Consider the following 26,418-nt stretch of genomic DNA (forward strand, 5'->3'; position numbering starts at 1 on the left):
TGACTCTGGATATCTGATTTGGTAGGAGTTGATTGTTCTCTGTGTTTATCTCCTTCACACTTGTGCTGGTACCAGGTTCACCAAGAAAACAGCACCCTTGCTTGTTTTGCCAATTATTCTTAGTTGCAGCTGGAACATTGATGGGGATTGCATTAAATCTATAAATAACTTGTCATAATATAGCAATTTTCACAATATTAATTCTGCAAATCAGCAGCATGGAAGGTTTTCCTTTGTCTGGAATCTTCTTTTATTTCTTTTCCTTGTGTCTTAGTTTTCTTTGTAAGTTTTTCACTTCGTTGAGGTATGTTATTTCTTAAAAGTTATTGCGAATGTGATATTTTTTCTGTTTCTTTCTCTGCCAGCCCATTTGTATTATTCAAGATTCTCTAGAGGAACAGAACTGATAGAATAAGTTGGTATTACAAGGGAAATTTATTCAGTTAATTTATGGCAGTCCAACAATAGCTAATTGCAGGCTTCAGCATCAAGAACCTCTGTCCATGTGGCTGGTTGCCTCAGCAGTCCCAATCCAGCACTGAAGGCCTAGAAGATTCCACAAGGATCACTGGTCTTCAGTTCAGGTTGGAGGGATGAGGAAACTTGGCTCCAGTGCCTACAAAGTATAGCCAAGCAGGGTAGATGCAGGTATGAATGAGTAGTGGACACTCCCAGAAAAACAAAAACAGAAAAAACAACAACAAACAAACAAAAACCTCAATCAGCAATGAGTAGCACAGGAAGCAGGAAATGTCCTGGACCAGTAATCCACAGGACAACTTGGATCAGGTTTCCTTATAACTCCAGGGCTTTAAAACAGGCATCTAGTTTAGATGGACTTCATTCATTAAGTCTAAATGTATATAGAGCACCTTGGTTGGCTGGTGGGTCAGGGAGGAAAGCCAAACATCAGCAAACTCTCATTTGACAGAAAAGATCCCATGAAAAATTAAGGAGAAAAATTAGATAGCTGTCCCTGATGGACATCTTGAGTCAGACTGGACATGCCCTCCACAGAGCAGGTCTGCATCTAAGTTCTTTTGGGTCTGAAACCCTAAATATCTCAAGTAGAAATATATACCTTGTTCCTAACATGTAGCATTTACTCTGCCTTTATCTTTGTTTCTCTTTCTTTCCCTTCTCATCAACTCACTCTTAAAAAGATTCTTCTTTTTTCATTTTATTTAAATATTGATTATCTTCAGAATGTATAAAGCTTGATTATTAAATTGGATAAATAATTTAAAATATTGCCAAAGTTATTCTTTTAATTTAATTTAATTTTTATTTATTTAAGAGAGAGGGAAAGTGTGTGTGTGTGTGTGTGTGTGTGTGTGTGTGTGTGTGTATGTGTGAGAGAGAGAGAGACAATAGTTGTGCCAGGACCTCTACCCACTGCAAATGAACTCCACTTGCATGTGCTACCATGTGCATCTGGCTTGTGTAGTTCTTGGGGAATCAAACTTGGGTCCTTAGGCTCTGCAGGCAAGCACCTTAATTACTAAGCCATCTCTCTAACCATAAAAGTTTATTTTATTTTATTTTATTTTATTTTATTTTATTTTATTTTATTTTATCACAGTCATACTTTGGGTCATCAGATCTTACGAGAATGCCACTGATAATGTCAAATTTTGATATGTTCCATTTTCCAGAGGGTTATAAATATTTCCTCACTAGGACTCTTTAGGAGTTAAAAAGTGAGAAAATAATGTGCAGGACCATTGGAAGTTCAAGTTCATTGCCAGTTCAAGGGCAGCCTAGGCTACATTAATTCACATTCCACCTTAGTTATACTGCATGACCCTGTCTCAGTTATAAAAGTACCACAACTTGCTTTCATCAGTGACATTAATATCAAGTGCAAAAGAAATTAATCATTTTGTTTTCTAAAGCCATTTTTAAACAGCTGTACCTGGGAATTTAAGTGTCACTTTCTTCTACTCATGTTAAGTTTACATTTGAATTTTTAAAAATATTATAATAGCCGGGCGTGGTGGCGCACGCCTTTAATCCCAGCACTGGGGAGGCTGAGGTAGGAGGATCGCCGAGAGTTCGAGGCCACCCTGAGACTACATAGTGAATTCCAGGTCAGCCTGAGCCAGAGTGAGACCCTACCTCGAAAAACCAAAAAAAAAAAAAAAAAATTATAATATATATTGTATAAGGTATTTGACACGTTTATATTGTCTCCTTTAGAACTGAAAGCATTAATTGGAGTTAAAAGATCCTGTTATTGAAGTGATGCTGCCAGCTTGATTTACTATTCCTTTATATTATCAAGAACTTTCTTGCTCATAACAGCTTTATAACATATGTTACTCCTCCAGTTATTTTATAGGAAAAAGTTAAAGTAAGTTTTGAGGATATATAAATTTGGCTAAAGGGTTACTTCCCAACCTTTAATCAAATATAATTGTGGTAGACAAACGGTCAAGAGAGGAATTATAATCCTCTAGGCATCATTTTCTCAGATATAATCCACAAAATGATAGTATCATTAGTCATTTTCAATTATAGTCAATAAAATCTAGGGTTGTTTAATTTTCCCAGCTGCTTTGTTGTTGATTAAGCTGTTTTTTTTTTTTTTTTTCCTTTGCCCAACAAGTTTGCTCTACTGGCAATATTAGCATCTTAACAGCTCCAAGAATTTCCTGAGGACTTTTTTTTTTTTTTTTGCCTATTTAACATGTTATAAGTCAAGTTGTATATTATTGGTAAAAATTTTACTCAATTAAATATTATTATAACAATAGCAATATTGGGAATTGATTAGTATTGTGCTGGTCTAAATATTGTCTAAATAAATAATATTGAGATTATAATAATATTTATATTTTATAATCTATCATGCACACAGTCTCATTTACTTGGTATAATGCTTTTCCTGTGTGAATGTCTCTGTTCATATGTGTGAAGGTATATATAGATAGAGATGTGTGTGTATGTGTGTGTGTGTGTGTGGTATGTCTGTGCACATATCTCATTGTATGTGTGGTGACCACAGAACAATCACAGGTGTCACTATCTAATATTTTTATGACATGGTCTGTATAAGACAGCTTCAATTACTGGGATGAACATCCAGACCAGAAACAGTTAAGGGCAGGAGAAAATTTATTTGAAGCTAACAGATCCAGGGCAAGTTTCATAATGGCAGCAGAAGTTGGTCCCCCTTTCATAAATCTAAGCAGAGGGGGAAATAAAAGCCACTACCAGCACCATAAGCAAACACACTTCAGGAACTCCAAACAAAGCTCCAGCACTTTGCATATCTTTAGACTGGAATACCCCCACACCTTAGGGCTTGTCCCTAGGATCTACCAACAGTGACACTTCCTCTATCCAGGTGGCTGATGATCTAGATTATGAGTTTTAATAAACACTTGAATCGTTTGTGGGACATCCATTTAAACTACCACATAGTCTCTCACTTGTCTGGAGCTTGCCAAATAGGCTAGACGGGATTATCAGTAAGCCCCAGAGATCTGCCTTCCTCCACCTCCCCAGCACTGGGATAATAAACAAGCACCATCAGTGCTTGTATTTTTGTGGATAAAATATATTTTCCTTAAACAGAAATCAATAAAGAATTAGCAAGCATAAGTTCTTACCAGAAATGTTCAAGTCTATTTTTTGATTGACTCTTTTGATGATGAGAATAATGCCAATAGAAACACCAGGGAGAGGACTTCTAGAAATAATGTTGCAAGAACAGAGGTGTTTAATAATATGTGATATGTGATTATTTCTATAAACATATCTTTTTAACTGAGGACAAAATGCCTTAGAATATAAGGCATTGAATAATTGCTAATCACAATGTTTGAACCTCAGGAGTAGGGCTAAGATTTCCATATGGTATGCTGTTTCTCTATTTCTATTTGCAATCTTAGTTTTATATAATAACACTAATTTTGAAATATTGGTTTTGATACATTAGCAATTTATGAAACAGTTTCATTCAAACACCTCATATGTATATTGTAGAGTTCTAGAGCTCACATAGTTCTTCTAAGTTACAAGCAATATGGTACTGTTGTGATGTCCCTATAAGATTCTATTAAAGGCCCCAGGGTAGGGCTGTGACTAGGGCTCTATTATAGAGCATTTGCACAACAAATATAGGGACCTAAATTTCATTTGCTAGGACCTCAAAAATACAAGCAAACAAAAATGAAAACACCTCTAGCAAAAGTCTACTGGAAGCATGGGTATATTTAACAATTATCAATATTGCAGCAAGGAGAATGTTTTTCAAATATGAAGAGATGTTAGAAAAAGTTTCTTATAGGTCTCAACAGGATGAATGACTTCAAGGCAGAACAAAATCAATGGAAACCATATCTGAATGATACTGTCAAGAAACAGTCAATGTAATGACCTGTTTTCTCAATAAGTATTACGTAGAACTTGGGAGGAATGAATCAGGGTGGGTGTGGTTATGCCATTATTAAAGGAACATCTATGCCTCATTGCCAAGTTTGCCAATTCAGGAATAGATGACTCTGAGAGGCAGGAGAAGGGACTGAGGTAATTCAAAGCTGGAAGGAGAAGGGAACAAAAGGATTTGGCAGGAAAGAAAAGAGGTGGATGAAAGTAATTTTCACATCAGGAGGAAAGGAGCATGGATTTGCACAATAAAAACAAAAGCTTTCTAAAAAAATTGGCCAGCACATCTGTACTATTGCAAAGCATTCCGTGGGTGGGGAAGGGACTTGGGCAACAAAGGAGTCAAACACCTCACTCTTCATCAAGGCTGTCCAAGGTGAATGTAGGACTCATGACAGGATGGGGCAAGGCATGGTCAGTCTAGCTACTTTTTCTCTTGCTTCTGAGCATCTTGTCCCTTTTCATTTTTATTAAAAATATATTTTTGATTTCTCAGTAGGTTCAGTAGGCTACTTGCTATCCTTTTTTAATGATCTTCAAAACTTTCTAATTACTTTTACCACTACTGAATATGATGTTATATACACTACTAGTAATTGTTAATAGTCATGAAAATGTATTTACCAATTTTGTTTGTTTGTTTAACCAAATTAATTTAGAATATTTTTAGGCACCCTGTATTAGTCAGGATTCTCTAGAGGAACAGAATCGATAGAATGAATTGTATTAAAAGGGAATTTATTAGATTACAGCAGTCAAACAATAGCAGTTTGCAGGCCTGAGTGTCAAGGAACCTGGTAGCTGTTTAGTAGTCCCAATCCAGCAATGAAGGCCTGGAGGCTTCCTGGAGAGTGTCGGGTCTTCAGTCCACATTGGTCTTCTGTCCATACTGGAAAGTATCAAAAAGCAGGGGCAGCCAGGAAGCGAAGGGGATACTTTCCTTCCCAGAGCTTCCGTAGATAAAGCCCAAACCGAGAGGGGCCACCCAATCTGGTGGAAGGGTCACCCTGGGGGAAGAACCTCCTCCTTTGGATAATCCTTCCTGGAAGCAACCTCAGAGACCCACTTATGAGGAATGTCTGTTGATTCTTGGGAAAAGTTTTCAATTAGCAATAATCGCGCCTCGGATAAACCTCATTGGCTATGATACTGCCACTGTGCAAAGCTGTCTGTTGATTCTTAAAGAGATCCAGTTGACACAACCCTTAACCATCACACTCCCCAAAATTTACATCACTTGAGATTATTTTAGGTTACTAAGCAAATTTACTTATTATGAAAAATAAAGCACCCAATATACATCAACTATCATAAAAGCTCTAATATGAGATGATCTTTTCCGAGGAAATATTTAAGGGGAAAGTCTCAATTTAGGCATACTCTATATCTCATGCTGTAAATAAACATGCATTTTTGAGATTTCAGTTTCACCTTTTGCTTTCACTTGCATTGAATGCACTTATAGAGCCAAATATAGAAGCATATGTGTCAACTAAACTATTCACATGCATGAAGTGTCTATATACAGCCATAGCTGAATCCTTTTATGCTTTCAGCAGATACTACCTACATACAAACTGATCATCGACAAAAGATAATGATTTTTTTAAAAACTGTGTGTGTGTGTGTGTGTGTGTGTGTGTGTGTGTTTATGGGGAGATCATAAATGTCTGTCCTCCACCTTCTGAGACACTATCACTTGCTTCTGCAACCCTGATTCCAGATTTTCCTGAGTCTACCTCCCATTGTCATCACTTTTTGGCACCAGATACCTATGTCCCAGGCTTTCTGTGGATTCTGGGGATTTAAACCTCAGCCTGCAGGCCTTATAAGCAAGTACCTTTAGCTGCTTAGCCATTGACTCATCCTGGCAGTGGTTTTATTAATTTTTTAAATGTACTGGCAATTTTTAATATATTGACATATTGTAAATTGTTCATATTCCTATCAGGTTATTCTCTTACTGCTCCTGTTTCCCACCCACATTTCCCTGGTCAATTTCTGTGGGGATGAACAATGCCTCACAGTCACAGTACACCTTCCCACCCAGTGACTCTGACATTCTTTTAGACTCCACTTCCACAATGGTTCCTGAGCCTTTGACGATGGAGAGTGATTTTTCAAATTGTTAGAATATCAAGTCCCAAGTATTTAGAACTACATACACTTAAATTTTTAAATTTATTTTTTTAAAATAAAATAAGGATTTCTATTCAGAAATCATTTTTTTCATGCAAGTAATTCATACTTTTCATAAACAAGAAAGTTTACATTGTTATAATTATATTAGCATTAAATGATTATTTCTGAGAAAAGCATATATAGTAGACAACACTTAACTGTAAAAATCACCTTTAATAAAAGTAATTTTTTCATTGAGACATGCCATGAAAGTTTCTCTCTTTGGGTAAAATATGAAGCCACTTCTTGAATTTAAGAGGCCACATGAGGAAAGGTTGGGACTTACAATTTAGTTAGAATATTCAAAGTTTAAAAATTCTGGAAATCTAGTAAAAGCATTTTTACTACAATCCTACTCTTTTCATATTTTTAAAATATTAGAAATTAAACACATGCTCCATTTAATTTAATTTTTCTTTTAGATAGCTAGCATGTACAGCAAGTTGTTGCCTTTTACAGACTTTTATTGAATCATTGCTTAAAGTTTATTATGTGACAAATGCTGCAGTGGTTGTTACAGCTGAACATTATTTGACACCTAAAAGAATTTCACAGCCTTATAGAAAAGATGTGGTTATAGAAAATATGGGCACATGACAAAAAAGCAAAACTAAAAATGAAACAAAGCAGAAAAGAGTATGCATAATATATAACCAGTTTGAACTGTAAAGAACACTGAAATCTTGTAGAAGTTGCAAGAGGATTGTTTTGTGGGTAGCCAAATTAACATTTAAACGTAGCCTTTCATAAGTGATCTCACTTGCTAAAAATTATTTAAAATTGTAGCTAATTGTAATTTTGTCCCTTTGCAACTTTCTGAGATATTTGGAGAACATTGAGGATACTACTTAATTAAAAAAAAAAACAGGTCTACATTTAAAATTAAAAGTAGCCATCATTTCTCATAAGGAAATAAAAGATGACAAAATGACATTCTGAATAAATTATTATATTACTCAATTATTATGTATTACTGAAAGGGAAGTTGAATAAGCATTCATGTTAATTTCCAGATAACCAACATCTAGTGCTATAAGCACTGAAATATTTTCCTTGAAACTATTTTAATGAAAACTTTTATTGACTACCTTCTGTTTTGCTTCATTAAGCTGTGCATAATATCTAACCAACAATTTTATAGTATTTTACAGTTCACAGAGTTCTTTTCACATAAAATATCTCATTTAGTTTCTCCAACAAATCTATGAGTTAGGTGGAAGTATTATGTCTGCATTTCAAGGATGATAAATCTCAGTGACCTATTTAATTTGCCAAGGATCATCCAATCAGCCGTCATGAATTAGGAATGAAATCCACAACTTCTGATTCTAAATCTCTATGTAATTTGCACTTTTCTTAGTCTGCAGGGGAGTCATGACATCAATTGTTCTGTTCAGTTCTATAGTAACACACTCCGAACATGATGAAGTTCAGTAGAGATCATAGTTCAGTTGAAGGGTGGGGATAAAGTTAATTTGCTATTAGAAGCAAAGATTACAATATAAAATACATATCTTTAAATATCAGTACCCAACTTTAGTAAGTGAGATTCTTACACTGTGGGTAGAAAATAAAACCCATGTTAACTGTAGTAACAACAGACTTTCATCATGTGTCTTTACCATTCACTCTTTGGTCATATGATCTCTGAGGAAAAAAATAGGCCAACTCATATTAGTACTTAAACCAATCTCTAATTTTAATTTCTCTCTCTTTTCTCTAAGTCCTCTCTTTCTCACTCCTTCTTTCACCCTCGCCTTATTTCCCTCTCTCTTTTTGGCAGCACATGTATGTGATTTTCTGTAAGTTAGATAATGCAGGATGAAGCTTCATCATATGGTAAACTGTCATCATTTTGTTAAATAGGCAAGATTGCTACAATTCTTAGTTAGTTAAAATCATATAGTTATTTCTCATATCTGTTACTTACTAGCATATCCTGTTACCAGCATGGTTGCTTCCATTTGTTTTGAAAGATCAGTCTTTGTGAAGTTACTGAAATTTCAAAGAGTACCTGAGAAACCAAATGTATCATTAACGACACTTTTTATAGTGTTTAGCTTTTTGTGGTTAAGCAGAGGTGTCAGACCTGAAGAAAATAGCTTTGGCATGCCATGCCATGATTGTCAATGTCAACTATGAATACTGATCACAATTTTTTACTTGTTTTTGATTTAAGGGCGTGTTTTTAGTAAATTAAAATAATTATACTCACTGACATGCTAAGTTTACCAACAAACACTCTGAGCAAAAATTTAAAAGGCCTAATTTGATTCAATGTCAGAAATATTTAACATAAGCAACAACCTCCAGATTATACTTAAATTAGGGGGTGATACTTTTTTTTTTTTTTTTTTACTATTTATCACATGTGTTTCAATGGTTGGGTTTTAGATGTACATAATTTAACCTTTAAGAGAAGTTTTTAATAAGCAATTTACAAAATTCTTGAAATATGACAGTATCTTTATTCCAATTTTCTTTTCTGCCTTATTCTCATAAAGCATGCAATGTTATTTATATGTTTAATGTATGAAAAGTATGTTGTGCTGCAAATCTTGTTCATTTAGCTTTACAGAGTCCATCGTAGTATTTTTGCTTTTTGTTTAAAGAGCCATCTATATTGCTTCCAATCTACATAGTTTGGGAATTTTTTTTTACTAATACATACTACTTTTTAGCTTGCATCAATCATATTTAACTATTTATTTCCTCACCCTACATGCTGATATGCACCAGAGAATTTTTATGTAATTCCTTGATCCATTAAAAATTTGGGTGTTGTAGTTACTTTTGCATTGCTGAGACAAAACACCAGGCCAACACCAGCTTATATGAGGAAAGGGTTTGTCTCAGCTTACAGTCTAGAGGGAAAGTTTTATCACAGGAAAAGGATGGCAACAGCTGGGCATCTTGCTACAGCAGCTGGCAGAAGCAGCAAGAGTGAGCTGAGCTAACATTGAAAAAGCTAAAGTAATAAACTCCAAGGTCCATCCCCCAGAAACACCTACCTCAGTAAGGCTCTATCTCCCAAATCACCATTAGCTGGTGATCAGGTGTTAGGCTATGGGGGACCTTTCATGCAATATACCACACTGAGTATAATTTCTCTATTGTCCACTGAAGTGGGAATATGATTGGTAGGGGCTTTATTGAGAACGTTTTGGCTCTTCAACATATGCCTGTATTTCTGCTAATAATGATTCATTGTCATTGAAGTTGTAGTTCTCTGCTATAAACACAAGCATTGCTCTTCCCTTAATTTCCAACTTCTCTCAGTAGGAACCTATGCATGTAACCCTTGTCCAGGAGATTTTTTTTTTTTTTAATTCAGTCTGGTTCGGCCATTTTTAAAGCTTTATTAAATGATTTCACACTTGGAAAACTTCCATGGAACCTTTTTAATTCCTAAGAAGAGTCATCATTGTCAAGCTGAATAGAGAAACACACAACTAACTTCACTTTCCTTCCTTCAAATAGCCATTTTTATGCAACAGAATCCAATCCAGAAATATTTAGTGAGCATCTAATATTAGAAACACTGGATATAGTGTGAGAGGAACACTATAAAAAGAATAGAATGCTTAGTACCATCCTTCTAACATACATATAGTTTAACAGAAAGAAAAATGCACTCAGCATGATTCAAACTGCTATTTCACTCTGACTTTCATATTAGTGTCCCAACTCATGTGTCCTTTCCTTTCTAATAAAAAGTCCAATCCAAAAAAAAAAAAAATCTTTTACATCCATATTCCTATACTAGGCTCTCAACACCTCCATCCACTCCTTAGTTTTGAGATCAGAATCACATATTCTCACATTATAAAACTTTAGTAAATTGCCAGAGGATGTAATCTAGTCTTTCCACACCATTCCTTATAAATCCTAGTCCACAGAACCAGGACAAATTCTGTACTTTCCTGCAAAGTTTAAATACCCCTTGTCTCAAAGCAATTGGTTGTGCTCTACCACTGATTTGGAAATACCTCCCTCCAGTGAGCATTTAGATAATACCTTTATGAACATATAGATAATTATGAGGATAAAAGTAAATTCCCAAGTCTCTACCTAAAAGTTACTATATGCAAAAATCTGGGGTGGAGAACAAACCACAAGTGCTATAATAAAGCCTTTACATGAATGTATTGATCATAAGGTCTCTAGGCTTTCCCTGGGAGTTTCAATTATTCTGCCTCCAATCAATAGAAGCGGGGCACTAAGGAACTAGAAATTTCACCCATTTAAAAAATACTTCAGTACAGACCTGACAAATACTACTTTTGTTCACATCCTACTGGCTATATATTGTGGTTTACCCATAACCAAACTGCATCACAGTATGAATCTTAATATAATACTTAGGTGGCTTGTGTGCTGAGACCAAGTTATATTAGATAAAAAGGGCTATTGGCAAGTTTTCAGGCATTTGATGAAACTGGATTTTATCATCATAACTTAAAATCAGTAATGATTTTAGGGCTGGGATAATGGCTCAGTGGTTAATGACTCTTGCTTCTAAAGTCCAATGATGGCCTGTGTTCAATTTCCCAGTACCCTTGTAAAGCCATGTACACAAAGTGGTGCATGCATCTAGAGTTTTTGCTTTTGTTTTTTTTCAGTAGCAGTAAGTTCTGGTACACCCATCCATTCTCTCTAACTCTCTTTGTCACTTTCTCTCTCTCTCGCTCTAAAATGAATAAATAAAATATCTCTTGAAAAATCAGTCATGTTGGTAGGATTTATACCCCCATAAAAATAGGTAAACACTAAAATCAATCTGCCTGGCTGCTGACAGACCTAATTGTTAAATAAATGCCAGCACATGACTAGCAATTTAGAGATGTACCTGGCTCAACAGGGAACTCTGAATTTTCTGCTCCTTTTCACCTTCCCCTTGCTTGATTATGCAGTGAAGCTCTCTACAGCTCAGGATGTTTCTCAAAGGATGGATAGCTGAAGGATGTCTGTCCGGGACCTTTCTAAAAGAGCCGTTTATTTTCTTTTTTACTATTTTGTTTATGTATTTTCAAGCTCAGAGAGTGAGAGGGGGAGTAATGGTGTGTGTGTGTGAGAGAGAGAGACAGACAGAGAGAGTGAAAGAATGAGAGGGAGCTGGTACACTGGGGCCTCTTGCCATTGCAAACGAGCTCCACACACATGTGCCACCTTAAACATCTGGCTTTATGTGGATATTAGGCCTTAACACCTAAGCCATCTCTCCAGCCCCCAAGAGCCTTCTCTTAAAGGAGTCTTTAGAAGGTGTATCCCCAAGTCTATCATAGCCTTTCCCTTCAAGATATATCCCCACGTCTACGATAACATTTCCCTCCAAGACAATCTAGGATCATTGATCTGAGGTGAACCAGAATATTATAACTTGTTTTAAGGTATCTGGATGCTTCCATTAAGCAATTATGTAGTCTCAATAGAAACTATTTTTTAATTGCTAAGAAAGAGTTGATTTTTATTTGCTTCATTTTTACTAATATTTGCACTATACTTGTTAAAAACAAAATTGGACTTGGAGGAAGACTTTCTATGCAATGATCAATCAAAATTTATGGGGTAGTTGTCTAATATCTTTATACTTCCATGAAAAGCAATTCTACCCTGGAAAATTAATTTAGATGTAATGTATAATCTAAATTGAATAATATATTCATAAAATTAATACAAAACTTCATGAGTTAAGTTATAGTCATAGTATAGGACAAATCAGTAACACGTATGCTTTTCTATTAAAGAGGAAGTTAGAAGACCTGAGCACTGAGTGGGAGGCAGTAAACCATTTACTTCGAGAGCTGAGGGCAAAGCAGCCTGACCGTGCCCCGGCACTGACCACTGCTGGAGTCTGTAAGTACACTGCATCCTCTATCCTGTTCTTTTTGGCTGTAGCTATTTGCTCAAAAGGGTGACTATGTGGTTATCTCTGGGGGAAAAGGATTTCTTTGATTCCGAGCGGGGTGCCACATGCCTTTAATCCCAGCACTAGGGAGGCAGAGGTAAGAGAATTGCCATGAGTTCGAGGCTACCCTGAGACTCCATAGTGAATTCCAGGTCAGTCTGGGCTAGAGTGAGGCCCTACCTTGAAAAACAAGAAAAATAAATAAATAAATTAATTAATTAATTAAAATATCAAATGTTTGGCATATTTACTATGCAAAAGATCTTTGAGATGATTCTTTGTACACTGACTCTGATTCAAAGCACTGTGTGGCAGAAGTTTATCAAGGAGGGTTCTCTCTGATGACACAACTCCAAAGTATATATGACGGCAAGATGGGAGCGGCTAAAATGGGATATAGCTTTCAGAGACAACCTCAGCTTATTCCCCAGTCTTAAGGTTACCTGGCTTTGCAGACCCATCCTGAATTGGGTGTCTCTAATCAAAGTGAAGCACCAGTGCATCCACTAATGATACATACATGAAAATGAATCCCATCTCATTGGATTCATTTAGACAATATGCTTGAAGTATGCCAATAGACTTCAGAGTCCTAGAAGGATGTAGCTCTCCTAGAATCTCTGTATGTCCCATTAGAAACCAATTTTAAGATTTCTTCCAATGTGGGCTCAAAAATAAGAATAAATGTTCTATGATTACAAGAACCTGTCTTGCAGGGAAAATTGTTTCTTCATTTAGCTAGTGCTTTAACTTTTTTAATACTGCAGGTTTCTATCTACCTTTTTCATCCTATTCAGGTGTTGATAGAAGGTATGCATAGAAATCTTAATGCTACCTTTGATCCTCAGAAGAAAGAATCCAGACTTCTTTACTGTACCGATTTTATATTTAAGTAGAACTAAGAAAATGTGTGGGTGGTGCTTTTTTAAAAGATTAAACATTTGCTTGGGAGGCAGAGGTAGTAGGATCACTGTGAGTTCAAGGCCACCCTGAGACTCCATAGTGAATTCCAGGTCACCCTGGGCTACAGTGAGACCCTACCTTGAAAAGACAAAAACAAAAAAAGATTAAACATTTGGAGTATTAAATCATGGTGACTGGATCTTTGGGTAAAGTTGATTTTTTATTTCATATCCAGTGTAAGCATCTTGAACTGAAAGAGTCAAAGCCAAAGTGACATGGGCATGATAAAATAGGAGGCATAAATAGTACTTGCATTAAAAGAAGTCCTACTATATGGGGACAGTGCACAGCATGTGTTGCAGTCAGGTTCACATTACAGGCAAAAATTACCTGACCAAGAGCAGACTCGAGGGGAAGCTCCACTATAGCAGAGAAAAATGGTAGCATGAGCAGAGGGTGGACATCACCCTCTGGCCAACATAAGGTGGACCATAGCAACAGGAGAGTGTGCCAACCACTGGCAAGGGGACACTGGCTACAATACCCATAAGCCCACCATCAACAATACACTGTCTCCAGGAGGTGTTAATTCTAAAATCTCCATCAGCTGGGAACCTAGCATTCAGAACACCTAAGTTTATGGAGGACACCTGAATTAGGCCACCACCCCATGTGTCCCCTGAGGGTTTTCAGTGCTCATCAGAGTTAGACTAAAAGGCATATGAAAAAGATGTGAAAGCATTATTGAGTTTTATTGTCAGTCCAGGAAAATGTTATGCCAAAGTCTTTATTCACTAATTATGTCAGTTTTATGTTTCCTTTTATTTACAGTAATTTTTGGTTTGATCAGCAGATATGCACAACTGTTCCTATATAGTCATTTATTAGTGTGTGTTCTCTCTGTTTTTAGTATGTTTGTCCTCAAAATCTGTAACCCTGTGAAGAGATAGTATCCCAATGATTCTTATACGCTTGTTCAACTCTGAATGTATGGGATTATGTCCCTATGGAAACTACTGTGCATGTTGTAGGAAGATTCTAAAGCCAGGACACAGTAAATGTTTTAACATGTACTGGTCCTAAATGTAATGATGATGTTTCTTTTACTTTTTTATTTTATCTTTATACCGAAAGAGAGAGAGAGAGAGAGAGAGAGAGAGAGAGAGAGAGAGAGAGAGGGAGGGAGGGAGAGAGAATTGGCACACCAGGGCCACAGCAACTGAAATCAAACTCCAGATGCTTCTTTTTTAAAAAAAATATTTTTTTATTTATTATTTTCCAGGTGAGAGATTGATAAAGAGAGTGAGAGAGAAAAGGTACACCATAGCCTTTTGCCAGTACACACAAACCCCAGATATATGTACCACTTTGTGTATTTGGCTTTACATGGATAATGAAAGTTACACCCAGGCCATCAGACTTTGCAAGCCAGCACCTTTTGCCACAATATCTCCAGCCCAATGATGAAGTTCTTAATGATAAACCCATTAAAGTTCTTCTTTTTCTTATTAAGTAGAAACTTTGTGTGGACACATTATATGTTGGTACCATCATTTTCCTCCTCCCTGCCTATACGCCATCGAGGGCCCTCATTAGTGGGGTTGCTGGTATACACCATGTAGTTGTAGGTTATGAGTTGTGACGGCAGCAGTCAGTCATTATGGAGAGGACTATGTCTCTGGATATTCCTTCCCACTCTGTGGCTCTTACATTCTTTCCACCCCCTCTTCTGCAAACTTGGAAACCATATAATTTGTTCACTTAATATTATGCAACTACTATGTGATGGGCATCAAGCTGGGGGCTAAGAATTCAGCACAAAATAAGATAGTCTCTCTTTGCATGAAACCTTCTAATTAGAAGAGAAAAATGATAAACCAACAATAGAAAATATATAACCTTAATTCTAAGTGCTACAGAATAGATTCTAAAGATTAATACCAAATGGCTTTGGTGAGAATGGCAGACTCTCAGGTGGCTCTTTGGCACAGTGGATAGTGCATTGGACTTCTAGTCAAGAAAAGCAGACTCATGCCTAACCTGAGACCCTGTGTGATCTCATCTGCATTTTAATAGTCTCCACAGGTAACCCAAATACACTTATGCAGAAAGAGCAACCAGAAGCTAGAGAAAGAGTATGGATGTGGGCATAGTCAGGCAAGAAGAACCTTTGAGAACATCAAAAAGCTGTTCTGAGGTACTAAGCTATGTGGCTTTGCAGAACATGGTGAAAGCAGAGAAACCGAATAGCCATAGCAGGGACACTGAACAAGAAGCAATGTGGGGATATGAAAACAATCAAAGAGCCTCCAGAAGAGCAAGAACAGTCTGAGGAGTCTTTCAGGACTCCGGCCCACTTCTGCTCACTCTGTGTGGGCTTCCTTGTGCTGCTGCTACCCCGTCCACCTCTGGAGGGGAGGCTCTGAAAATGTTCTCACATCTAAGCTGCTGGTGATAGCTGGTTGGGTTGGGACCAGAGCTAGAGAAGAACTGAAAGAATTTTCTCAGAAAGCAGGATTTTCATATCTTTGAACTAACTGACACAAAGCTGGGCATAAAGTCAAAATGCTAACCACACAAATGTTGAGTGAAAAGAATCAGCAGGGAGTCCAATTAAGAGCTGCCTTTATTCAAAGAACATGCTTTCCCCCTATCATGTGGTGCTTTAAACATCAGAATTGTTTATATTCCTGACTTGGTGAATCATAGAAAGTGAATCTGAACTAAGTATAATATAGACATTCAACTGTGGGGCGGGAAGGCTGGGGATATGACTCAGTGGTTAAAGGTACTTATTTGTAAAGGCTGCTGTCACCAGTTCAATCCCTAGCCTCCCATGTAAAGCATGACAGACATTTGTTTGCAACAGGAAGACACTATGGTGCACACACATACAAAATGAATAAAAAACCATTATAGGTTAAAATTTGATTCTGGTGTATAATTATTATTCCGTGGACTATATTTTATAATAGAATTTGTAATCCATCACATTTTATTATTGTATTGCTACTGCATACATAGCTTCCCTTATATTATGTCTCTATCTTCAAATTAATTGCAAAGTACACGAGGTTATAAACAGCTTTCTTTCATTTTCTTTTCTTTTAAGTTAGGTACCAGAATTTTAATCCAAGAGTATCTGGCTCCAAACCTGTTATTTATTTATTTTTATTGCTGTGCCTGACACTATCTCTCTTTCTAACCAAAACAGGTAGCAAGAAGTTAATGTTAATATAACTTACAATTGTATTTATGAGGAGTAATAGTGGCATATGTTGTTGTGTCTTCTTTCCCTAAGTAGATTGAATCTATTCCTCTGGATTTTCTAGAAATATAGATGAACCAAGAACAATTGAAAACATCATCTGGTTGAACACTTTTTTCTTTTACTTGTGAAAACAGAGGTGCAAAGTAGTTTTTCTTAACTCTAAACTATATAATATGCCATGACTCTGCCTGAGCTGCAGACATTGTTTAAATCTGTAAGACAAATGAGCATGCTGGAAGCAAACTTCTATGATTGGTGTTCTTTGGGTACCTGGGTGTGTCAGTTATCCATTATTGCATAAAAGTACTCCAAAACTTAATGAGCTAAAATAATTGTCATTTATTTACTCTTGATCCTGTTGCTCTGCAGTTTGTAATGTGGTTATCTGGATAGTTATTATGATCACCCACTTGGTCTCATCCATGTGAATGCAATTATCTAGCAACTGATTGGAGCAACACAGTCTAAAATGGTCTCATTTAGCTGTCTGACAGTTGATGCTGACTCAAGACCTTCTTTCCTTCATAAGCCTCTCATCTTCTGTTGAGACTAGACTAAGGCTTCATTGTATGATGTTCTCAAGATAGTCTTCCTCTAAGAAGGGATGGTGGAAGCCAAGACCATCAAGAAGTGATTGTACACCAATTCTGTTACATTCTATTTGTGACAAAAAGTTGAAGCACCGCCCAAATTCTAGGTATCAGGAAACGATTTCATTTCTTGAGTGAAAGAGCTGCAGCATCACATTGACAAATGCTCGCAAGCTGGGACAGGAGGCTTCATATCGCTATCCTTATACACAAGCTACTGTACTGAAGGAAGAAGAAAAAATAGACCCACATGTTGGCCTGAATGTTATGTTCTATATCAGTGTTTCTCAGACTTCACCGTGCATTAAAAGCCATCTATTTCCTATTAAAGTGCAGACTGTCAGGTTTCTAGTCCATAGTTTCTGACTCAGTAGTTTTGGTTAAATTTTGTATCTCCATAATGTTCCCAGATGAGGCTAACCCTGCTGATGCCAGTACCACACTGTGGAAATACTATAGTCAGAGCTGTGGAATGGGAAAGATTTTACCTTTTCTCCTACTGCTGTGTGCACGAGAATGGGATTGTAGTGACATCCAGTGCTATGAATGCAAAGTGAATCCCCTTGTAATTTAAAAGACTTCAATCCCTGCCCTCCTCACTGAAGACTTTGTAGTTTAGAGGTTTAAGGATGTGGGACACAAATAAACTGGATGGTGTTTATCTAGCAAAATACCTCTGTGTTCCTGACAGAGGGCTATGGAGAGAATAACCATGAATATATGAAATTTCTCTGTAGAAAGTAAAAAAAAAAAAAAAAAAAACTAAGTCAGACAGGACTTTGCATGGATCTAAAGGGCTGTACGGCAGATGGAGGCAAAGAGCCATAAAATCTGGTGGTAAATGTCACAGTGAATCCTTTCTTATCCACAAGCTGCTGGGCCTGAGAACACTCATGTTCTACAGCACCCCATTTAGCATTTTCAAAACAAATTGCATATTGAAAATGTTTAATATAAATAATCTAGATCTGGAAATTTGGTTCAACTATCAAGATGATAACTATAAAATGAATCTAATGATGTGTAGAGACATGGAAGAGTCCATTAATAGAGATTTGTTGTTGATTGTAGAGATGTAAAACCATCTCTTTCTATAATTAATTTGGGAGATAGTAAGTTTCAAGGGTGATTATGAAATTATAGTATTGGAGGTCAAACATTCTCATCTGTTTTGCTATTCACTAGATAAAGGGCCAACATTTTTTTTCTGTAAAGTACCAAATACTAAGTATGTTTAGCTTTATTTATCATGTGATCAACACTCTCAACATATAATGAAAACAGCCATATCACAGACAATATTTAAACAGATGTGCCCAGTTGGAACAACACTTTCCTTGACAGAAACTATGTGAGTGGCTTAATGCATGACCCATAACTCCTCAGGACTCAGCCTTCCTATGAACCTGATCCTTGTAGAAAAAAATACCTTATGAGAAGTTCAACCACTTACAGAGAAAATTGGAAGAGTTGTGGAGGAAACATCAGTGAAACAACACCAAACTACTGATGGAGAGAAGTCAGAGATTAAATCCTTCCTCTTCAATTAATTTTCTTCCTCCTTTATGAGGCTTTCTGAGATTCCCCTTCCCATGTTAAACTACTTACGCTTAAATCCTTGTCTCAATGTCTATTTGGCTAGTTCTCGGAAAATTTGAATTAATATAGTAGGTATTAAAATTAGTTCAAATAAGTTCTGGGTTTTTTTAATTTTTTTTAAATTTTTTTATTTAGTTATTTGAGAATGTCAGAGAGAGAGAGAAAGAGGCAGATAGAGAAAGTGGGAGAGAATGGGCGCGCCAGGGCCTCCAGCCCCTGCGAACTAACTCCAGACACGTGTGCCCCCTTGTGCATCTGGCTAACGTGGGTCCTGGGGAATTGAGCCTCGAACTGGGGTCCTTAGGCTTCACAGGCAAGCGCTTAACTGCTAAGCCATCTCTCCAGCCCTAAATTCTGTTTTTTAAATGAGAAAACCAAAGGTAAAATAGGCTCAATGAGTGTTCCTACATTCCAAAATTAGTACCCAAAGTGGATATTCTATGATTCCAAAACATATGCTATTAATAAGTATACCATATCTCAGTGACTCATTATCTGCATTTGAATTTTAAGGCTGCATTTCAATAATATATCAATTTTTTTAAAGTTATTTTTATTTGTTGTTGTTTGTGCACTGCTAATCTTACCAAAGATGAACAAAACAATCTATTGCCATTTCAGCAACATGTTAAAAAATGTATGCATTTTGGGGCTGGGGAGATGGCTGAGTGGTTAAAGTGCTTACTTGCAAAGCCAAAGGACCCAGGTTCGATTCCTCATGACCCACGTAAACCCAATGGACAAGGTAGCACATGCATCTGGAACTCGTTTGCAGTGGCTGAGGTCCCTGGTGTGCCCATTCTCCACTCCCCCATCTATCTATCTATCTGACTCTCTCTCTCTCAAATAATTAAAATAAAATAAAATAAAATAAAAATGCATGCATTTTAGTAAAAACATAAGGTCTGGACTGGAAAGATGGTTTAGCAGTTAAGGTTCTTGCCTGTGAAACCTAAGGACCCAAGCTTGATTCCCTAGTATCAATGTAAGTCAGATGTACAAGGTGCTGCATGCATCAGGAGTTTGTAGTAGCTAGAGACATTGGTATACCCATTCTCCCTCTCCCTCCTCGTCGCTCTGCCTCTTTCTCTCTCTTAAATAAATAAATAGGGCTGGAGAGATAGTTTAGTGGTTAAGGCACTTTTCTGTGAAGCCTAGGGATCCAGGTTCAACTCTTCAGGTCCCACATAAGCCAATGCACATGGTATAAATGTGTCTGGAGTTCATTTGTAGTAGCTAGAGACCCTGGCACACCTATTCTTTCCCTCTTTATCTTTCTCTCTCTCCCTCTCTTTCTCTCTCTCTGTCTCTAATTAATAAATAAGTAAAATATTTAAAAAATCAAAATAAGAATAAAGGATGGGCATGGTGGCACACATCTTTAAGCTTAGCATTCAGAAGCAGAATATGTTTTGCCTAGAGTTCGAGGCCACCCTGAGACTACATGGTGAATTCCAGGTCAGACCGAGTTAGAGTGAGACCCTACCTTGAAAAAGTCAAAAAAAGAAGAAGAAGAAGAGGTAGAGAAACTCAATTGTAGCTTTAGCATACAAATACTTAAGTTGGGAGAAAATGAAGATCATGAAAATTGTTGTTGTACAACACAGGATCCCTTTGTGGGTTCTTATTAGTCTTCTAGATGAAAAGAATGTAAAGAGACTTACAAGAATACACAGGGATAATTACAGTTTTCATTGAAAACCACAGGACAGGCAAGCTGGAGATCTCAGCAGCTTCTCAGGAGAGAGATGGATAAAAGGAAGAGGGAATGCCATACTTTCTGAGTCAGAAATCAAAAAATCAGACAGGCTCAACAATGTAAATCTGCAAGCAGCTGTATGGTGGTGGAAAGGCACTGGGCTGTCTTCAGAAAGAAAGAATGCACATTGGGAAATCTGGTTTAGGATTTTGGCTGTTGTTCAGAAAAGAGGGAAATAAAAAAAAAATCTTACACCTTCTTTCTTTTTTTTTAAATCATTTTAATTTATTTATTTGAGAGCGACAGACAGAGAGAGAAAGAGAGAGAGAGAGAATGAATGGGTGCACCAGGGCCTACAGCCACTGCAAATGAACTCCAGATGCATGCGCCTTCTGTGCATCTGGCTAACATGGGTCCTAGGGAATGGAGCCTCGAACCAGGGTCCTTAGGCTTCACAGGCAAGCACTTAACCACGAAGCCATCTCTCCAGCCCAAGATATTACACCTTTTAAGTCACAGTTCAGAAAGTCAGAAAATGAGTAGGCTTACCAGTGAGGAGCTGTTAACAACTGCGCTGAGGGAGATGGCTTCTGGGTTGTACATGTCCATATCTAGTCAATGTGGAAGTTATTCTTTCCATCTAATTAGCACATTCAGGAGTATACTGTTCTTGAAGTTACACCTTTCTGAGGTATGTTTTTGGTTCTTTGTGATTGACAGATCTATTTGGATTAGCTCTTCAGGGATGGGACAATAATATGTCTTTGTAACCTTATACTATTTGGGGTCAGTTTAAAATGCCATGTCTCCACCGCAGATGAGAGATACAAGTAAGGCTCCATTTTTTTGACCTAAAAATCATGTAACAAAGTAAATTAAAATAATTAAAGAATTATTTTAGAGAAATCTATAAAATATCAGCAAATATCCTTCCCTTAATGAATTTCAAAACACCCTGCTACCTCTACCCTTCCCCTTGATAATACAATTTTAAATCTTGAGGGTGGACGATTGTAAGGATTCCCCCTCCTATTCACCTGGAACTTCTAACTCTGAGAAGGGCTAGCTATAGTATTTTTCTGCTTCCTTAAAAGTGTGTGCCAATAGGGATATAATAAGTGGGTCCAATACAATCATGGAGGGGGTAGTCGATGTTAGTGATCTTCGACTAGCTTCTTAACAAAGCTGGGCCTCATTTGTCTACACTGATGAGAGTTGTCAGTTCTCACATTGTTATTCCTTTCTCGCATTCAGCTACCCTCTCAGAATCATATGGAAAAGTGCTGTTTTGATTACGTTTCCGTTATTCCTTCTACTTTGGCAGAAACTTTTGGATAAAGCAAATTAGTTTCTGTGGAATTGCATCTGTTACTTTCTCTTTAAAAGAAGATTGAGGGCTGGTAAGATGTCTTAGAGGTTAAGACACTTGCCTGTAAAGCCTAACGATGCAGATTCAATTCCCCAGTACCCAAGTAAAGCCAGGGGCATAAAGTGCACATGCATCTGGAGTTCACTTGCAGTGGTTAGAGGTCCTGTTGCACACACTATCTCTGTGCGCCTCTCTGCTTGTAATTAAATAAATTAATTCAATTTAAAAATTCGAAAAAAAAAGGATGATTGGAGGATTAGCATAGAACATTTGATTAGCATGCACAAGGCCTTGCATTCTATGCCCAGCCACACACACACACACACACACACACACACACACACACACACACAGGACTGCTATGAAGATAACATCAAAGTCATGGATATATTTTAATTGTTTTATAGTTATAACTTCTAAAAATCTTTTTAAAAAAAGAAAGAAAACAGTCTGACTACTAAGAGTATGATACAATTTTTTTTCTAAACATGTGAAGCCCCTTAATGAATTATATTAACAGGATAGGAAGTAAATTTTAGATCATTTCCAAGATATTTCAAAGCCTTGAGCAACAACAAAAGCCTCCAATCTTGGCATCACTTAGCTAATTAATTTAAAAATCATATTTGTATGCATCAGTGATGTGAGGCTGCTTGAAATCTAATGAGATGTGTCATGCTGGATAGAAAGAAAGGACCACAGTAAGTCTTGGTTGGATGGGCACTAGTATTACTCCTGTCTATAAGAAGGAAATCATTCTATGTTCCTAGTGGGGGTTCCTGGTCACAGGCCAACTTCCTCACTAATGCTCTCTGGTTCACAGGACAGACACTACAGTGGCATCATTGTTAGCATCCTGGACAGCTATAGACTGGGAAATTTTAAGTATTTAGATGTTAATTATCCATTTTGTGATGATGAAGTTCCCTTTCTTCTCTTTCTTTTATCCTTTGACAGTTTCATTGCTTGCTTACCAGCTCCTGTTAGGGCTATGATTTGGGGTCTGAAATGGCAAAGAAAGAGCAACTCTAATCCATCACTTCTAATGCTGGTTGGAAGCATTCCTGGAAATCTCAGTCTCTTCTCTCTTTCTCATTCTCTTTCTCTCTCTCTCTCTGTCTCTCTGCCCGCCCCCCCTCTCTCTCTGTAGGATGACACTAATACCAAGGAATAAGAAAAAGATAATTAGAAGAGATCATTTGATTACCAATGTTGGGGCTTTTAACATACAACAAATGTTCATAACAATATAATTACCTTAACCTTATACTATGTAACCTCCCCCAGGTAAGGAACTGAGCTTGAATAGTATATATGATAATATTGAATGGCATTATCAAGGGAAATTAGAGTGATTTAAGCAGGTTCAAAGGAATAGGTATCCACAGCTCACAACAGAAGGCTTTGTGTTTCCAAACCCTTCACTGAATAGTTTTAAAATTGAATATAACTTTACCCTTAAAGAAAGAAAATTCCAAAAGGAAATTGTAGCTGTCTTTCAGTTAAATTGTAGACTTTAAAATTACAGACTACAATGTATTTGAGTAGTCATTCACTCTTCCCTACTGTTGCAGATTTTCTTACCTTAGAGTCTTTGATTCATGACCCCAAAAAATTAGGCACAGGGATGATGTGGAATAAGTAAAGTGAAAAATAGTTTACTGGGAAATGAAAAGTGATGCTTTTTGAGTTAGTGCTCAGAAAAGCAGCCAGGCTTGTCAGTGAAGGATGGATTCCTGGGAATATAGACACAGTATCTCATTAAGGGCATAACTATTCTTCCAACCTCCTTAGTGTTTAGGTGAGAGGTGAGAAGGAGTGGTCTCTTGACCAGGTGATTCACAGGTCCCTGCTGGATTAATTATTAAGGGAGCAGCCATACTAGTGTTCATAATCTTATGTTTTGGGTAGTTTAGCCATTTCTTACCAGAGACCAGAAGTGATTCATAGGCTTTGTTCCTCTTATCAGGAAAAAGTAACTTTTCGCTTAATATGAATCAATTGACATTGCATGAGCCTCTGGGGTTATTTTAAATCTTAAGGAGTGGCTGGTGGTTCCTTTAATGTTACCAAGAAAACAAGAAGAGGGGTCCCTCTCAATTCCCCAAAGACCTCCAAACCTGATAATGCTTATGTAGCTACCTAACACCATCTCAGGAAATACTTTCTGGAAGCATACTCTCTCTCTATCTCTCTCTCTCTCTCTCTCTCTCTCTCTCTCTCTCTCTCTCTCTCTCTTTCACACACACACACACACACACACACACACACACACACACACAGAAAGAGAGACAGAGGGAGAGAGAAAGAGAGAGAAGCAGTCCTCTATATATTCTCAAATAATGAAGAGTTGGTGGAGGTCCCCACTGCTATTATGTTCAATATTATCTTTCAATTGCCCAATCCAAATTAAAGTTACTCCTTAAATTATTTGAGTAGGGATAGGGAACATCTACTCACCATGCAATTAGGATTCTTTCAGTCTTTAAAATATAATGCTTTTACTTATTTTGTTGACTTTCTTTTCTTTTTCTTTTTCCTTCCTTTCTTTTTTTGGAGGGGTGGGGGGGTCTAAGTAGGGTCTCACTCTAGCCCAGACTGATTTGGAATTCACTATGTAGTCTCAGGCTGGCCTCAAAGTCATCGTGATCCTCCTACCTCTGCCTCCCAAATGCTGGGATTAAAGGAGTGTGCCACCAACAACAAAAAAATCTAATGTTAAAATTTCCTTTTCTAGCATGCTTACGTTTTGGGTTCTTCCCCCAAGTGTATTTGTCAGTATTGTTTTCTAGTCAAAGGCTTCATAATTGGACACCATTCCATAATTTCTAGTCTTTGCATGATTCATTTACATTACAATATCTAGATCCACTTTTTCTTCTGTTATTACATGATGGTATCACATATGTCTGGTCATTAGTGAACAGCATGTAATAATATAAAAGCAAAAATTTATGACCAACTTCAGAAGTACATTTATTTTATATTTCAGTTCAGTAACCAATATTCTATAGTTATATTATTAGGGAAATAAAAAATTACAATCTTAGGGCTGGAGAGATGGCTTGATAGTTAAGGTATAGCAAGCAAAGCCTGGCAATCTGGGTTAGGTTCCCTAGTACACTGTAAAGCCAGGTGCACAAAGTGATGCATGCATCTGGAATTCATTTACAGTGGCTGGAGGCCCTGGCATGCCCATTCTCTGTCTCTATTCTTATTCTATCTCTCTGCTTGCAAATAAAAACAAAATTACAAACTTACAGCTGTTTAGTGACTGAATCTGCATTGAGATATCCTTACCTTGATTTTGATTCACTGCTTCCCAGAGTTCTTACATATCTTTATTTTGTTTTCTTTTGTTTTTTCAAGGTAGGGTCTCACTCTAGGTCAGGCTGACCTGGAATTCACTATGTACTCTCAGGGTGATCTCAGACTCTCGACAATCCTCCTTCCTCTGCCTTCTAAGTGCTGAGATTAAAAGTGTGCTTTGTGATTATGAGAGAGAGAGAATGAGAGCTAGAGAGAGAGAGAGAGAGAGAATTGGCATGCCAGGGCCTCCATCCACTGCAATCGAACTCCAGATGCATGTACCACTTTGTGTGTATGTGCACCCTTGTGCATGAATCACCTTGTTCAGCTGCCTTATGTGGGATATGGGGAGTCAAACATGGTTCCTTAGGCTTCACAGGCATGTGCCTTAACCACTAAGCAATTTCTCCAACCCATATCTTAACTTTTTAACCAGTTGATACATAGTTGAAGATAGTTTTCTCTTCACAATATTGATATGAGAATTTGAGTGTCTTTGAGAGAAGCAGAGCCATTTTTGGCTCATAGGTGGGCTTCAACCCAGGAATTAGGAGTACCAGGCTGTCATGCTCACACAAAAGTTCCAATAAATCAATGCCTCCAGGTTCTTGATTTCTTAATTCAAAGAATGAAATACACAGACCATAGAGGGTGATGTTTAGAAAGATTTTATTATAGAGACTATAGATAGAACTTAAGGAAGGAATATAGAGCTCTTAGCCAAAAGGTGACAATATAGGGACTCTAGAAAATGGGAAAAGTCCACCTAGAGAACCAGAATTGCACCTTTTATGTGAATGGATGTGAACAACACTTTCAAGAATCTTAATTCTCCAAGAGAGGGAACTATTCTAGCAGACTCCTTTAGGAAGGAGGTAATAAGGAAAGGCCAGACCTTTATGACATTTCTGATTTCTCTCAAGGTGGAATCTTAAAGAATTCCTGTAGGCAGAACAAGATAAGGAAAAGGGTAGGATTCCTTCTTATATTCTCAAGGACATTTCTCATCTTCAGCCACTTTTAGTTTACTTTCAGGGGCTCTGTTACCTTGAAACTTTCTTGATTTCAATGACAAATCCTATTTCATTAAGACTACAGTACTCAGTCCCATAGAATGTCCTGTGATTTTGATGTAGTTCTTCAGGCCACATTTAACCACCAAACATTCTTTAACTCATAGTCTTTACTGCTATTTTG

At 37.2% G+C, this 26,418-nt stretch overlaps 1 protein-coding gene and 1 non-coding gene across 2 annotated transcripts in view; one reads left to right on the plus strand and one right to left on the minus strand.

Annotated features, from left to right (window-relative positions):
• Dmd (dystrophin) overlaps positions 1 to 26,418 on the plus strand; it is a 2,157,654-nt gene that overhangs the window by 1,383,735 nt on the left and 747,501 nt on the right. The window contains exon 51 of the mRNA XM_045140973.1: positions 12,321 to 12,429. Within this exon, the coding sequence (XP_044996908.1) occupies positions 12,321 to 12,429 (109 nt within the window). The remainder of the gene's footprint in view (positions 1 to 12,320; positions 12,430 to 26,418) is intronic.
• Positions 5,419 to 5,559, minus strand: LOC123456783. The gene has a single exon (XR_006634662.1). It is a non-coding gene; the product is annotated as a U4 spliceosomal RNA (small nuclear RNA).

The sequence above is a fragment of the Jaculus jaculus genome, chromosome X, assembly GCF_020740685.1.
Source record: "Jaculus jaculus isolate mJacJac1 chromosome X, mJacJac1.mat.Y.cur, whole genome shotgun sequence".
In the NCBI taxonomy this organism is placed as follows: domain Eukaryota; kingdom Metazoa; phylum Chordata; class Mammalia; order Rodentia; family Dipodidae; genus Jaculus; species Jaculus jaculus.